At 41.5% G+C, this 15,549-nt stretch overlaps 1 protein-coding gene across 5 annotated transcripts in view; it reads right to left on the bottom strand.

Moving 5' to 3' along the window:
* LOC310955537 (growth factor receptor-bound protein 10-like) overlaps nt 1–15,549 on the bottom strand; it is a 45,876-nt gene that overhangs the window by 23,458 nt on the left and 6,869 nt on the right. For all 5 annotated transcript variants that reach the window (XM_083925393.1, XM_083925392.1, XM_083925391.1 and 2 more), the window contains 3 exons: nt 14,616–14,709; nt 6,726–6,984; nt 6,054–6,177 (listed from right to left, as the gene is read on the bottom strand). In XM_083925393.1, coding sequence (XP_083781519.1) covers nt 6,054–6,177; nt 6,726–6,984; nt 14,616–14,709 — 477 coding nt within the window. The remainder of the gene's footprint in view (nt 1–6,053; nt 6,178–6,725; nt 6,985–14,615; nt 14,710–15,549) is intronic.

The following is a 15,549-nucleotide window of genomic DNA, read 5'->3' on the forward strand; positions in this document are numbered from 1 at the left end:
AATTATGTGTATACTCAAGCCAATCAATACCAGAAGCCAATCAATAAAGCCAATCTTCTGTCCATTTCCATAGCTTCATATTACAAATGGTTTCATCAGTGCTGCAATTAGATGCTGCAAATCTGAATTTCTTGCTCCAAAACCTCGAGAATTTAATTCTTTATTTCATAACAACTGAGTTCTGCGGTTCCATCAACTCTAATCATTATGCAGTTGCACTTTAATGGTTTCAATCAGGTTTTAGTTTGATAGTAATGACACGTGTCAAAACAGCGCATATTCCCTATGAAATTAAAAAGTTGCGTCACCACATTGTTACGGCATGTAAAACATTTACTGCCTGGCAGAAACTCAAAAGTCCTGTAAATCTTCATAACACACGCGCCTACGTGCACCTGATCTGATTGCAGTGGGTCAGCAGACCATTGCGTGCAGAAGTTCCTCAGCTGACCAGACAGGGGGTGGGGGGGGGGGGGGGGCATGAGTCCTAAACACTGGGTGTGTGTGGCTCGGAGTGGTAGAGCTTTAAAATTGATTTTATGACATTGTTACAGGCTTGTAGCCAAATATTAAAAACAATATACAGTATATATACGGTACATTTGGAGGTATTGTCAGCTTTTGTTATCAGCTAATAAAGCTTTCTTGAAGCAAAAAATTACACCATTAAAGGCATTGTATTAAGTCAAATATAGTATTATACAACCACTAAGCACAGAGCAGCTATTAAAGGACTGTCAGAATTAACAATAGGAGTGTATTATCAATAAAAATAAAACCAGGAGGTGGAAATGTAAAAACGTGAGGTACAATTTTGTTTAGTGTAAGGTTTAGTTCATCACAGTACAACAACAACAATGCTGAATTATATCAAAAAGCATCCAGTCCTTTTTGACGATTCAATCACACCATTAGCTCCAAACATGTATTGCATGTATTATGTACTGTTTACATAAATAAATGCTAACATCAGTATGCTAACATCCTCTTAAGCACACTACTTACTTACATGAATTAATGTTGATGTTTAGCGGATGTGTTTGCCATGTTCCCCATCTTTATTTGGTTAGCATACTACAATTTGCTAATTAGCACAAAACATAGTACAGTAGATGAAGATGTCTTTAGTTTTGCCTGAATCTGGCATAGACTGTATAAAATATGGACGTAGTATGTGTGACGTCAACCATAGATTTCTAAATGCTCAAAGTGGGTGGCTCCCAATGGCTCCTTCCGTCGCCATCTTGGCAGTGCCAGATGTCGCCTTAGTCTTGGCTAATCTAAAATATGGACAAAGAGGTGGAGTCGCTTCGTATTTGGTCAAAAATCAGTGTGCCAGACAAATCTGACCTGATGATGGCGCTAGAGGAAGTCAGTAAATCTCCCAAATGTGGTCACCATTAAGATCTGTGCCAACTGTTATGGCAATCCATCCAATAGTTGTTGAGACATTCAAATACAAAATATGGTGCTGCCAGAGGAAAAGTAAAAGATCACTAATGTCCTTCAGATTCTTTCTCTGGGGACCATGAATGTCTTTGTAACATTTCATAGCAGCTTATCCAACCCTGATGATGCTGGCATGGCTAAAAAAAAAAGACACCCAACTGATCAAACTATAACGCTTTATTAAATTTCGCAAGCACCAAATATTTCAACAACCACGCAACGAATAACAATTCATGAGAAACTGACTCGTTCACATCCCATTTTATTTCATTAAAACAGTATTTTATCTTGCTTCTTTCCACAGGGAGATCAGAGATCAGGGTCATTTAAAGAGCAGTGAACCCAGAGCTGGAAGGGGTTCAGTGTCTTGCTCAAAGCTACTTCAGCAGGGTGGATGTTTGCCAACACAGGGGGCTTAAACTCGAGTTCTTTGCTCGAGAGATGGTCTCTTTAACCACTGGGCCTCCCTGCCGTCCCTGATGTTTATAATGCCGCATCTCTGGCCACAAATAAAAGCAGGAGTTGCGTTACAGCCGCGGAGATGATGCCAAAGAAAACCCATTCGCCCAGTGATGACAGACAGGACCTGACCAAATCCTTGTGAAAGTGGGGGAGACATGACTGAACTGTATGGTGTAAGACTGCCACAACTTGCGTGGGAAACGGCCGCTATCAGAGTTCAGTATTAACAACAGTCAGACTAAGCTGGCATTAGCAGCTACTACACCCCATGCAAACCCCATCTGAACTTGAAATCTGATGGAGATGCCGCCTCAAGTTATCAGTTCATGGTAGCCTGAAGACAAATCCATTTATGTTATCAAAGACAACGCAGGCCATAAACCTGTCATGTCACGCACACACAGTTTTACTGGCTCATGTGTTTTTCCCTTTGAGAAAGACTGAAGCTTAGCAAAGAATGTTGAGATTCCAACTCTACAGCTGGAGGAAGAGAGATCATATGATAAAACCATGCCAATGCAAATACGATGCAACCTTGTCTGTAGGCCAACGCACAGCATGTCTGAGTGTCTCGTCTACATTGTTATGTAAGCCATCCTCAATGCTCTTCAGACAACGGACCTGCACACATCCATGCATATATGTATTCAAACATCTTCACAACCTTCAGTAGCCTATTTGTTTTCTGTAAACTTACATATGACATTACACAACGTAGCATGCCAGCAGAGGCGCTGAAGTCGTAGCCAGTGTGACGCTGTTCTTGCTGAACTTAACCTAATTTGATCAGTGAAGGTTTCATTCAATCAGCCAAAGACTAGTCATGGCATCAGAAAGGATTAGAGAACATGATGGTTCCACACGCATCCACAAAGGATGGCCATGGCCAAATGGCCATTTAACACGGGTGTCGGCTTAGGAAGATGTTGCACAGTAATTCATAACATTGTTAAACGAGACTAATGCTGCTTTTCCACTGAATGGTAGACCTGAGCTCAAATGTACTCAGTTTACTCGTTTTTGTTTTTTTACCAGTAGCAAAAGTTGTGGATAGTAGCCGGTACTTTTTCCGGGGTTCCAAACGAGCTGGGCTGACAATAGAGGGTAAAGTTAAAACACTGCAGACCACTGACTTGTCAGAGGGAATTGTAACTAGTGCGACACAAGACATCCTTCACAAACCATTTTAAAATTGGCAAGCTACAGTCAAGCAACTTACAAAAAAAACGTATTCTGCAAAACTATGCCATACGCTACATACTACACATACACTACGCCTTAGAATTGTCAAAATGCAGACATTCCTCTGTTTGGGTTGAAGTATATGTCAAAGCCGTTTTACGCTATGTCGTCGTAGCGATCAGCTGAGAAGACTGCTTACACTCAGGGGGTACTATCCGCAGTGGAAAACGAAAACAAAAAAGTACGGATTCAAAAAAAAATGATTGGAGCCAAGCAAAGCCGTACCAAAGAGTGGACAGATGGCATAAAAGTATACAGCCATGGTATCAGCTTTGTGAGGCTTGGGCAAGCAGTGCTAATTAGTGCTTTTAGCAGGTATCTTTCACCATTTTAGTTTAATTTTATCATACTAGGTAGCATGTATTTTACTATTTACACAAAACGAAAAGTACTGATGAGTCTGATGGGAATGTCATTGGAATTGCAGGTATTTGGTCATTAACCAAAGTAATGGACTAATTGGAATTTTGTCCTGATGATGGAACGAAAAATGTCAAGAGATCACCAAAGTCTTTAAGATACATCATCCGGGGAACCATCAGTGTCCCGAGACAATCCGTCCGGACCAACATTGCCACTCAAACTATGCCACTAAAGTTGCTACATGTAGCATTTGAAGCATTCATGTATCAATGTCATGTCAATTAATGATTGTGAACTGATACAATTATATTGGAGAGGTGGTGGTTTTTGTTTCCCATGATCCTCCTCACCTCCAGCCACATTTATCTGCTTGTTCAGCCAAAAGTCTTTCTCTCTTGCTGACAATGATAAACATGAAGGAATGTTGGAAGTGATTTTTCCATGTGCTTTTTTGTCCTTCCAGCACAAGCTTTAGTGCTGTTCATGCTGGAAGAATACTACCACCTTCCTGTTTTGTGCCATTGAGCAATCTTGAAGATACAAAGCATATGCAAAGCAGTTTTAAGAAATTCCAAACTACATTTTAAACCACCTAAATACACTAGTTCAAGTTCTCTATACCAAATACTGAATGATTATTTGCCTCTTTAGATTCACAAAACAATAATTAAATGAACTAAAAATGGACAAAATGAAGATGTTCTGGGACATGATGCAACATCTGGTCAGCTCTCACATCTCAGACACACACAAAAGATCCTTTGTACAAAACTGCAAACTTGCTCTCTGACTCCAGGCCTTGTGAGATGTTGTCAACGAAATGGAAAAATAATGCTTTGTCTTATCACATGAGTATTTGAGCATGTGAACTGGATAATGCCACCTGTGTGTGTATCTGTGTGTTTGAGCGTGCAAGAAAGGATGAGTGAGCATCTAAAATAACTTTTATTGTTCAGGGTGGGCATCCTGAAAACATCTTTTAGAGGGATGGAACATTCCTAGGACAGGGGGCTTTACCGGGGAAAGGAAAGGGCAAGGCTATGACACACAGACACAGACACACACAGACACACACACACAGTGACGTTAAGAGCCGAGGGTAAAGCATGTGAACCGGAATTGGGCGTGTGTCTTGCCAGAGCCGACAGACGGATTCAGAGGGTTCAGAGAGATCCGACTTGCAGACTTTCCCAGCCATATTCCCAGCTCCGCTACGGAAGTCTGTGCTCTGTCTGCAGCATCCTGGAGACATTGCTCACCTCCGTCCACAGCAAAACATGTCTGTCACCCTGTATGTGCGTGCGTCTACATGTGATTGATAATGATGCCTCCACAATAACCCACACACGTACAATAAGATAACCCAGGGTGAGCTGTTGTGTAATGGAAGGAAACGCTTCACGCAGCCAAAGTCAACACATGCTGTTCTGACCCGAACATAACAGGCCACTCTGCTGGTTTCCAAAACACATACACTCCCTGTCTTGTAATAGTGGTCAAGTACAGGACATCAAATACAACTGGGTTTCGTATATTTTGCAAGGTTGTGAAATAACGCCACATCGTGGACGACTGGCGTCAGACTTTGCAAGGAGCCTTAGTTGAGCGTGGTAAACTTGTGAGCTCAGTTTCATGTTAATCAGATTAACTGTTGCCAAGATATGTAACACTTCTTGCTTTGCCTGTAAACTACAGGAAGTCTTTCATCACACATGTGCATTTTTTGGACTTTCAATATTCTTTTGATAACTTTTAATCATGGGTCTACACATTATATGCACCACATTTTGTGCAAATTCCTAAGAGGAGTTTGAAAAAGTGTCTTTTGCATTTTTTTCTTACATTTCACATAATATTCAATTTTTCGCAACGACGCCACCAAGTGGCCGATTGACTTCATATTTTGTGTTAATCTGAGAAACCGTTCTGAATATATGCATCACTTCCTCTTTTGACTGCAACATACAGGAAGTTATTCCTCTAAAATGTCTGCATTGTTTGAATCACCAAAGTTATTTTGATAGCTTTTGATCTTTAGGGAACAAAGATTGACACAAAGTGTGCGAAGTTTTGTGCGGATCGGATGCTCGGCCTAGGCGGCACATGAAAAATTCGAATTGATACGGAGAAGATTAGCATGACCCATGTGAAGTCGTTGGAATAGTAGGATTTGCATTTTCTTGCATATTTTTTAATTTTGCATAATAGTACCACCTAGTGGCCAATATACCTCAAGTTTGGTGTTAATTGAACTAATTATTACAAAGATATGCAGGACTTCCTGTTTTCACTGCAACCTACATGTGGCCACCAGCCAATTCAGGTTTGAACCCCCAGTAAGGAGCCCAAAATCTACGACTACCGTTGTATTGGCCGGTAACAACTTCAAAAACATACAAAAAGTAGAGTTGGTTTTCCCTACACCATCAGTGAAAGGTAGCCACTCAGTCAGAAACCTTCCAACACTTGAACATACCTGCCTCCTCCAGTAGTATAAAATCAGTGTGAATTAAGTGAGCTGGTATGGGCGTGCTTACGTGGTTTTCGGATGTCTGGATGGGGCTGAGGATGGGGGAGCCCGCTGGGCTGCAGAGCTCAGGGAAAGGGTTGGGAATTGCAGGAAGGGAGGCTGGACGCAGTCGATGCTCTTCCTGTAGATACCTGCAGAGGGAGACACACACACACACACTAGTTTCATGGCTGGTTGGCCAGTGACAGACTGACAGTAGTGTACACATGATGATGAGTACCATATAGGTATAGAAAAAGTATTAAAAAACAATATACTACACTAAAAAGTTAAATGGCAATCGATTGCACGACACTTACAAAAACATGGTGATTTAGAAAACTGATGACCTGTAACATCACAAGTCCAAAATAATTGAAAACAAAACAGTAACATCAAAAAGCTTTAGAACCTAATTAATCACACATTTCTAATTAATGTGTATATTTAGGGTAATTTCCCTTCATTTACATTTACATCTGGATTTACTGTAGTGAACTATACTCCAGTCAATCAGTGCAATCTATGCTTATATGAGAGCTGACGGCTGGGAGAATTAAAATTACATTTAAAACTTCTGATGCAAAACAACAAACAACAAACAAACAACAAAAGCACACAGGGCATAAGACAAACAGAGGTGTTCCTCATTAGGCACAAATGGGGTGGGGGGTAGGGGGGTTGGTGATGCGTTGTCTACCTGACGGCCTGGATGTGCATGGGCTGGGAGTGCTGCAGTCTCTCTCTGGAGGGGGAGGATGGAGGCAGGGACGGGATGTGACGACGGTGGGCCTGGCCGTGTCCTGGGTAGGCAGGGTGCATGTGATGGTGGTGGTGTTGGTGTGGCGTGTGCACGTGGCCATTGTTCAGGAGCAGCGCCGTGTCCGCCTGCGTCGAGTACACACTCTCCATGGAGGAGTTCATGTCATTCACCAGCTGCTCCAGATCAACATCGTCATCTGTGGAAGGGGGTGGACGTTGGGACGGGAGAGGTGGAAAAGAGTAGAAGAAGAAATTGAGTGACAGTGTTTGAGAGATTATTTTTATTATTTTTTATAATTTTTATAATTCTTATCTACAACCAGCCGATAGTCTGTAGTGGTAACTCTCTCGGCAAAAAAAAAGTATGCAAATCTGCTTAGGAAACTTGTTATGAAAATGTCTACATTCCTAGTGATGTGTCTAGTCTTGTATCTCTATTTCTGTATTTAAAAGACAGAGTAAATATTGGAAGTCAATTTGTCAGAAATTATTGTTAAAGGGACCCTGTTGAGGTGAACAACGTTTTTTGAACAGGCAACTCAGTATTCTGACCTTTTTTCCCACTTATATTGCACCTTTCATTAGCTGTAATTTAACCACGGAGGCCCTCACGACTATCTTTTTTCATAGGCCATAGAGGACTTTTAAGGCTATGGTGAAGATGATGGTATCATCTAAAACTAGACAGTCCATTGGTACCAATCATGGTACCAAGTCCTGCTATCTTGTCGGGAAGTCAGCTAACTGTAAAGTTTGGTTAGGGGAAACAAGCATGGCCATTTTCAAAGGGGTCCCTTGACCTCTCATCTCAAGATATCTGAATGATAGGGGGCTCTACAGAAATGCCCATTTTATGATAATCTCAGGCAGTTTTGGTGAAAACACGTGCATTTTTTCTCCTTCAGAAAACATGTTATTTTTGCCTATTCTAAAATGGTGTATTGCAATATTTCTGCATACTGGGGTTCATAAACTTGAAATTGAATAAGTTGTGGCTGACTGGAAAGCTGAGACTTCATTATTATTCATTAGTATTCATGTGTGATGATGTTAGACCATGGGGTCTAACATCATCAGTAGCAATTTCGTTGTAGTGAGAGCATTTTTTGAAACTTGACCTCACTGTATAAAATGAGCTGTTGTTACATCTCGGAAAATCACGGCATTATGAAACTTTACAACCAACAATTGAAGACCTGGAGCATTCATGGAGCATTAGGATGGGTGGCTTTAGGAACAGAAGTGTTTGCCATTCAATTGCTGAGAAATGCAATCCTTGCAGAAATCTCTTTGATATATTTTGATACCAAATCACCACATGGATTTTTCTATGGTGCTCCTCAAGGTCTGGGTCCAATGTGGTATTTGGAAGGGTTTTTGACAATTTCATCAATTTTCTAGTTGTAAAAAATGGTAAAATGCAGCACCAAATCTGCATAACAAATGGTATCACCTCAAAAAACAACTCATGAGACATAATAGAGCATGGTAATGGGAATCATAAACTCACAGCATAATGTTCTAAGCCCATGTACAGTTTCACAGTTTATTTTAATTCATTCATTTATTAAGCTTAAATTATTGAGCTGCATCTCAAATTAATCTTCAGGTTCCCAGCTTTCAGATAATGTACCGTATCCATGTATATGTGGCATCTACTGTTCACCTGCTATCTCCCCTTGAACATCCCCTGTCAGCTACCCTCACCTCTCTTAAAAAAGGGGGCAAATGCTAAGAAGTTAACACAGTCAGTCAAAACATTGCCAGAAGCACATTGTGGTCCTGAACCATCGAGTATGAGAGCAGTGAGAAAGAGAGAACACACAGCCTTGTTTTGAAGTTCAACTCCTCCTCGTGTTGGATTTCACTTGGGTTTGGATTTCTGCCAATGGCTGTGTAGCGGACTAAATTGCTAGCTTGACATTGGTCAGAATATGTTAAACCTGTCATTCAAGGGGCTGAGTTGTCTATCAAGAACTGCAAGTTGGAACCAACAGTCAGCCACAGACTAAACCCACACCAAACCAAAACAGGGTGAAAGGCTCTCTAGAGCTGCTCTTGCAGTCAACAAGGCAGCTTCGTGTCAGTGCTTGTCTTTAAACCTGACCTGTTATTAATTAACTGAAATCAGTCCAGGATTAATACTGCAAAATGAATTGCCATTCAGGGACAAATGGGGTGGAACTTGGAGAATGTGTTCATTATGTACCATTTCCCTTCAAAAATATATTTTCTATAGCACTTCTTAAAAGCTAATGTGCACTGCAAGCTAAAGGGGAAAGGTGTACTAACGTGATAGACATCTCTCTTAAAATACAAGTTTTAGGTTAAGGGCAGAATAAGTGCAAGACTTAGGTTCATTAAATGTCCTCACAATAAGCTATATATCGATATGTGTTTCTGTATAATTGGGGATAACACTACACACCTATTTCCTGACTTTCCTATAGGAAGACAATACAGAACTCAGGCTACATTCACCAGTTTGTCCATGGCATATGGTGGCCAAATTATCAGGACAAAGCAGGGCGCCAAAACACAAACACAGACGAGCCTAGGACATCATGTACGCTATACAGTGTTGATGAGCATATGCATGTAGTTATACAGGAGAATTAATAGAAAAAGCACGTATTGTACGCCATGTACCCACCCACACAATGAACATACACGCTGAGCCCACTGAATAGAACAGAAGCCGCTGTACAAGAAACAGCGGGAGTCCGCCTGTCTGATCTCAGCTCACAAAGAGGAATGCATGACAAACATACACACACATATGCACGGACAGTCTGGGACACAAGGTCGTGTGATGCTGGGGTTCATGAGTGGGACATGGGTTGGCGGGGACACACACAGTTGGAAAAGAAAAAGAGAGCACATGAGGACAGAGGTCAGAGATCATGGTTATTATGTAAAGCTGCAATATACCGGTACTATAGGCCTTTTTAACAGCAGACATTTGATCTGTCAAAGTAGGAAAAGCACAGGTGTGAGTTAGTCAGAAGAAAAATTCTTCCTGTGGTGGGAGTTGAAGACCTCCCAGACAGGGGCCTTAGTCAGACATTCCCAGTTGCCCCTGTCTACATGTTTGGTTTTACCAGGTCTGTGTGGCAGCCCCACCATCTGTTCCTACTCACCACCAGGTGGAGATCTACGTATCAGCAAACTTTGGCCTAGGGTGTTTGTTACGGTCAATCCATGACTAGCACAGACGTCCAATAACAAAACACCACTCTGGTTCAGATAGGTAGGCCGCTTCACCCAATTACCCCCCAGAACCATTGCTATGCATGGAGGAGAACCCAAATATATCTAGTTGTTACTGCTCCAACTCCCACAAGAGCTCTAGATCCAGTCTGCAATGCCAGGGGTCAGCACTCTGAGGTCCCCGTCTAGGCCTTCCACCCTGCTAACAATGCACCTGACCCCAATGCCTTTACCTGTTGGTGGTGGGCCCACATACAACACCATGTATTCTCTGTCTGCAGTGTTGATGAGTATGGGCATGCAATTTTACAGAAGAATTAAAAGAAAAAGCATACATTTTACTCCATGTGAACACAAAGAACATACACGCTGAGAACAAAGAGGTATGCATAACACACACACACACACACACACACACACACACACACACACACATATGCACACAGAAAAGACAGTCTGGGACACAAGGTCGTGTGATGCTGGGGTTCATGATTGGGACACGGGTTGGCGGGGGGAGACACAGTTGGAAAAGAACAAGAGAGCACATGAGGACAGTCAGAGACCATGGTTATTATGTAAATCTGCAATATACTATAGGCCCTTCTAACAGCAGACATTTCACTTATTATAGAAGAAAAAGCACCGGTGTGAGTTAATCAGCATGCAGCAATACAACGGGCCAAAACAGGTAAATGAAAGTCATCAATAATTTATTTAAATATTTACACCTGTGCTTTTCTTACGATAACATGTCAAAATATCTTCCGTGGAAAAGGCCTATTTAAGTTTCAGTGGTAGCTGGCGACACAAAAAATGGGGGAGGAAGAAAAATTTGCATGGTATTTTACACTTAATGTTTAAACTTTCCTCTATTTGCTCAATTAGATTCTAGAAGTAAAACAATGACTTTAAAGTTTTCTTTAAAGGAGCAGTGAGTAAGATTTAGCGTCATCTAGTGGTAAGTTAGAGATTACAACCAACTGAATACCCCTCCCCTCACCCTTCCCTTTCCAAGCATGTAGTAGCAGCTACAGTGGCCTTCAGGTATGGTCACGATGCCTATTTGATTCTTTTGTTTTGCTTTTTTTTGACGATGAGGATTTTGTCTCCTGTGGCGTGGCATAAGTATAATTTTGCGTTATGAACAAAAGTGCAATGCATGCTTTGCCGTTTTGCCGTGCCAGTGACAAGGGTGTCTCGCTGAGCTCCTTCTCCAGTCTTCCACAGTCACGCTGGCTCTGAACGAAAACACACGTTTAGCCTTACTGGTGCCACATAGTGCTTTATGTCCCTCTCCGCTGTCCATAGTTTTTTATAGACCGGAAGGACATGGAAGCCTCCACAGAGCTTACCCTTCCTTTGGAAATAGAACAGATAAGAATTTAACTCAGGAGGATAAGTCAGATTGTTGGAAGAGGTAATTGTACATCATTGAGGACTTATTTGTGAATTAATATGTTGATTGGAGGTAATAAATTACTTAAAACGCTACAGTGTCCTTTTAATTAAAGACATTAAAACTCTGGTTGGAACTTTATGTGTGTTAATTGTGTCATGACAATCATGCAAGCAATTTTTCTCTCTTTCTTGGGCTTAAAATGTATACTTTCAGTTAACGGCCCAGCCGTGGGGATGGCAATGTCAGTCTATCATGGTTAACATAGCAAGCATATAAGGATGACGACGTTTCCCTTTAACTTTGTGAAAGGTTAATAAGCCGGCTGGAGATTTAAATAAAAATGTAGCCTAGTGCAGCTCTAAGGGGATAATGATCGTATCATTGACATTCCTCTCCTTCTACCCATTGCTGGCTTGGCTCACACTGCACTGCTGGTTTCAGTCAGCGAAGCCAGAGGACATAGCATGCATTCTCCCTATCTTCTATTAACTGAATGAGTAGGTGAACTGCTACAGCACTCTGATTAGCATCAGAACCTCCCATACAATCATGGCCATTTCATTCCTGTTATATCCCAGAATACACTGTATGAGCGCTCTCTGTCCTTGGCCACGACAACCTGCAATCATCGATCTCTGACGGCAGTCTAGAGGTCAGAGAAGAGAGCTGGGTGTTTTAGGTTTTCAAGCGCCAAGTGCAATTGAGTTCCTTTACATGAAATATTAATACTCCGGTTGTATTTAGAATTTAAAAAATGCACTTCCCTACATTTTGCAAACAGTCAACACACCATTTAATTATGTACTGAGATTACTTTGATTTTTTGTTTGTAGTCACATTTTGCATTGTAGGAAGCAGAAAATGGAAAAAGGAAAGTTCTCAATCACCACACATGATGTGTAAATGTGGGTGAGTAAAGTGAAGGAGTAATGTTTTTCTCTGCTAACAATCTCTGACTGTGTCTGACGTCCGTGTCTATACTGAGCAGCTCAGTGAATTGACTCTATTGACGTGATGCAGGGCAGCTCTGGAGGAAAGCACACAAAACAAATAATGATAATGAACAAACCATTAAATCGGGTACAGTGTATTGGCTGGCTTACATGCAGCATACATCATGGTATGTATCAAGACACATGTCATCAGATCATTAAAAAGACAGGCTGAGCATAACTGAAGGGCATGTAACCTGAGCTCAGCCTGGCTGATCTAAATATAGAGCATATCCATCAGTGAGGTTGATGTGATGTTTCTCTGGAGTGCAAAGTCACAATGAAACAGTAGCTGAGTGCTTTCACACTAAAGTCATCAATCACTTTTTTTTTCTACAAAACACATTATCAGGGAAACTGAATGATTGATGGCTATACTAAAAACTTCAGGTTGAATACTCAGAATTTGATAGAATATCCGCTGTGGCTTTACCAGTGCTGTACTAGCATGTTTTTTTTAAATAACCAAGGCAACAGTAATCATTGTGTCAGAAGAGAAGATTTCAACAATGTTTTCTTGGGCCTGTAGGATTCAAAAATGAACAGGAAGTGTAGAGGCCACAGCTTTGTGGTTTCTCTCACTGCTCTGGTTTGATCTTGGTCCATTCTTCTTCAGTCTCTTCCACAGTCCAGTAACTTTAGTGGGTTTCTTAGACATTACCTTGTCGCCAAGGATTTTCCAGAGATTCTCTTTGGGGTTTTTTTCATTACAAAATAGCAGAATATCAGAATAAATCAAGTATTAATAATTTTTTCTCTAATTTTGATCTGCAGTGTATGTAATGGCCATTCTGAGCATTGCGTATTCAGATCTGTCCAGTTGAGTCAAGCTTTATCTTATTTTCTATAATGTGTGTCTGCTCTTTGTTAAACATTAACTATTTAGCAAAAGGAGTGGGTTTTTTTTTTTTAATCTTTTTGCATGCAGATGAATTTCACATGCTGTTGCATGATGGAAGAGCTAATTTCAGCTATTCAGTGATGCACGTGTCAGGTAAACCAAGCGGACTTGAACACAAAGACACTAGCATCGTAATATTTGGTTGTCCATGAGTCAAATACTCTTATGCTGTTAATATCATCAGTTTGTGGTTTACTTCTGTGCAGTCTATGAGTTATTCATGGTAAGTAGTGTAACTGACATCTCCCTTTTCCCTCAGCCTGACTAATAAACTTCTTCTGCACTTAGTGCTTTTTCCTTTCCCATTATTACATTTACAACTACAACAAAGTAGATATGAAATTGCTGCAATCAATATTTTTATGTGTAGGTTAAAAGGACAGGAGTAATATCAGTTCAAAAAGTTCTTAATTTTGTAAAAAAAGAAGGCAGAAAAAATCTAATCACTCTGGGATCATCTGTGGTGTCACTGCCTGTATTCGAGTACTAGAGTACATACCTTCTACTATCTCCTCCCCCCAGCCCCACAGACCTATGGCCTACTTACCACAGCCTCCCCTCTGCCTGTCACTGGGTGACCTACAGGCCTATATAAACACCACATCCACTCACCCTATTCAAGTGAAGCCATATTTAATACTCTCACACAAGCATGGACACCATACATCAGCAGAGCATACAATCCACCTAACCACCCAGCCAAGTGAGAAGAAAAAAAAGGTCAGGGGTAAAGAATTTAAACCCTCTCCTCTTTCTTTGGCCGCTTTCCAAAAAGGATTCCCAAGATTTTCCACAATAGCTGAAGGGATTTCTGGGAATATATTGGAAGCAGGCTAACACATGTGTGTGTGTGTGTGTGTGTGTGTGTGTGTGTGTGTGTGTGTGTGTGTGTGTGTGTGTGTGTGTGTGTGTGTGTGTGTGTGTGTGTGAATGGGGTGCTTGTAGAAAAGTGCTGAGCAGTGCTAAAAAAAAAAGGGGGGGGGGGTACTTTAACACTTGTCTCTCCATCTGGAGAGCAGAGCCTGCAGTGATGAAGGGAGACAATGTCCTAGATGGAGATGGAGATAAAGAAGGAGAGGGGGGATTTCTAAGAACACAGGAAGAACATTCAGTGAGCCAGCAGAAGTGTTTTGGCTCTGCAGAGATCCCATAAAGAAAGATGTGAAAAAAGGAATTGAGTGAAATACGGACAGTACTCTGTCATCCATCTTTTACAACACTGGGAGTAGTTAAAGACGTTGGGGGATAATGACCATATTTTTCATCGTTTTTGATTTTCATCCCTGAATAAATTTGACATAGGTTGGATGAAGAGAGGAGAGTTACCATGGTGATGTGGCAAATTAGGATTGGCCGAGCGCTGAAAGCCTGGAACAATCAGCTCCTCGGGCCTGCGAGAGGAAGTGCGGTCCATGCTTTCCTGTCAACAAAAGTAGACAAAAAGAAGGATTTTTTAAATGCCATGTGGTAAAAACCATGCAGCGGGTTCAACATGTCAGATATTTGAGTGAAGGGTAAGACAACGTGCTATTTTCACAGAGTTTAAGAGGTCAGACAACGGACGGGTTAATGCTCTCGAGGAACATCAAGCCTCAAGTTCAGAGATCCTCTCTCTCTCTCTCTCTCTCTCTCTCTCTCTCTCTCTCTCTCTCTCTCTCTCTCTCTCTCTCTCTCTCTCTCTCTCTCTCTTCTCTCTCTCTCTCTTCTCTCTCTCTCTCTCTCTCTCTCTCTCTCTCTCTCTCTCTCTCTCTCTCTCTCTCTCTCTCTCTCTCTCTCTCTCTCTCTCTCTCTCTCTTCTCTCTCTCTCTCTCTCTCTCTCTCTCTCTCTCTCTCTCAAAGAAAAATATCAGCAGATCAATCATTTTTAGAGTTAAAACATACCAGCTCAGGCACACTTACACAATCTCACACGTCAGGAGATGCACACATAAGCTGCCAAGTTCCTCACACATTGTCTAATTTGAAGCAGCCTCAAGGCAGCAGAGATGCAGTGGAGAGAGGGAGGGAAGAAAGCCAAACAAATTTTCAATCTTCCCATTTCCAGGAAAAAGAAGAACGAGGAACCATCGCTTCCAGGAACTGCTCGTGGCCAGAGGTCCTGCTGTGCATACATGCACATACACATACACACACTCGCAGCTCCCCTCGGTGCTTCGAAAACATCCATAAATGCCTAGAGTAAGATTTATAGCTCTGAGAAGCAGCAGCCAAAAGCTTTCCAAGGAAGGCAACTTGGCTACGGGGCCTGTTTGCTGACAAA

This window comes from Echiichthys vipera, assembly GCF_963691815.1.
Source record: "Echiichthys vipera genome assembly, chromosome: 13".
In the NCBI taxonomy this organism is placed as follows: domain Eukaryota; kingdom Metazoa; phylum Chordata; class Actinopteri; order Perciformes; family Trachinidae; genus Echiichthys; species Echiichthys vipera.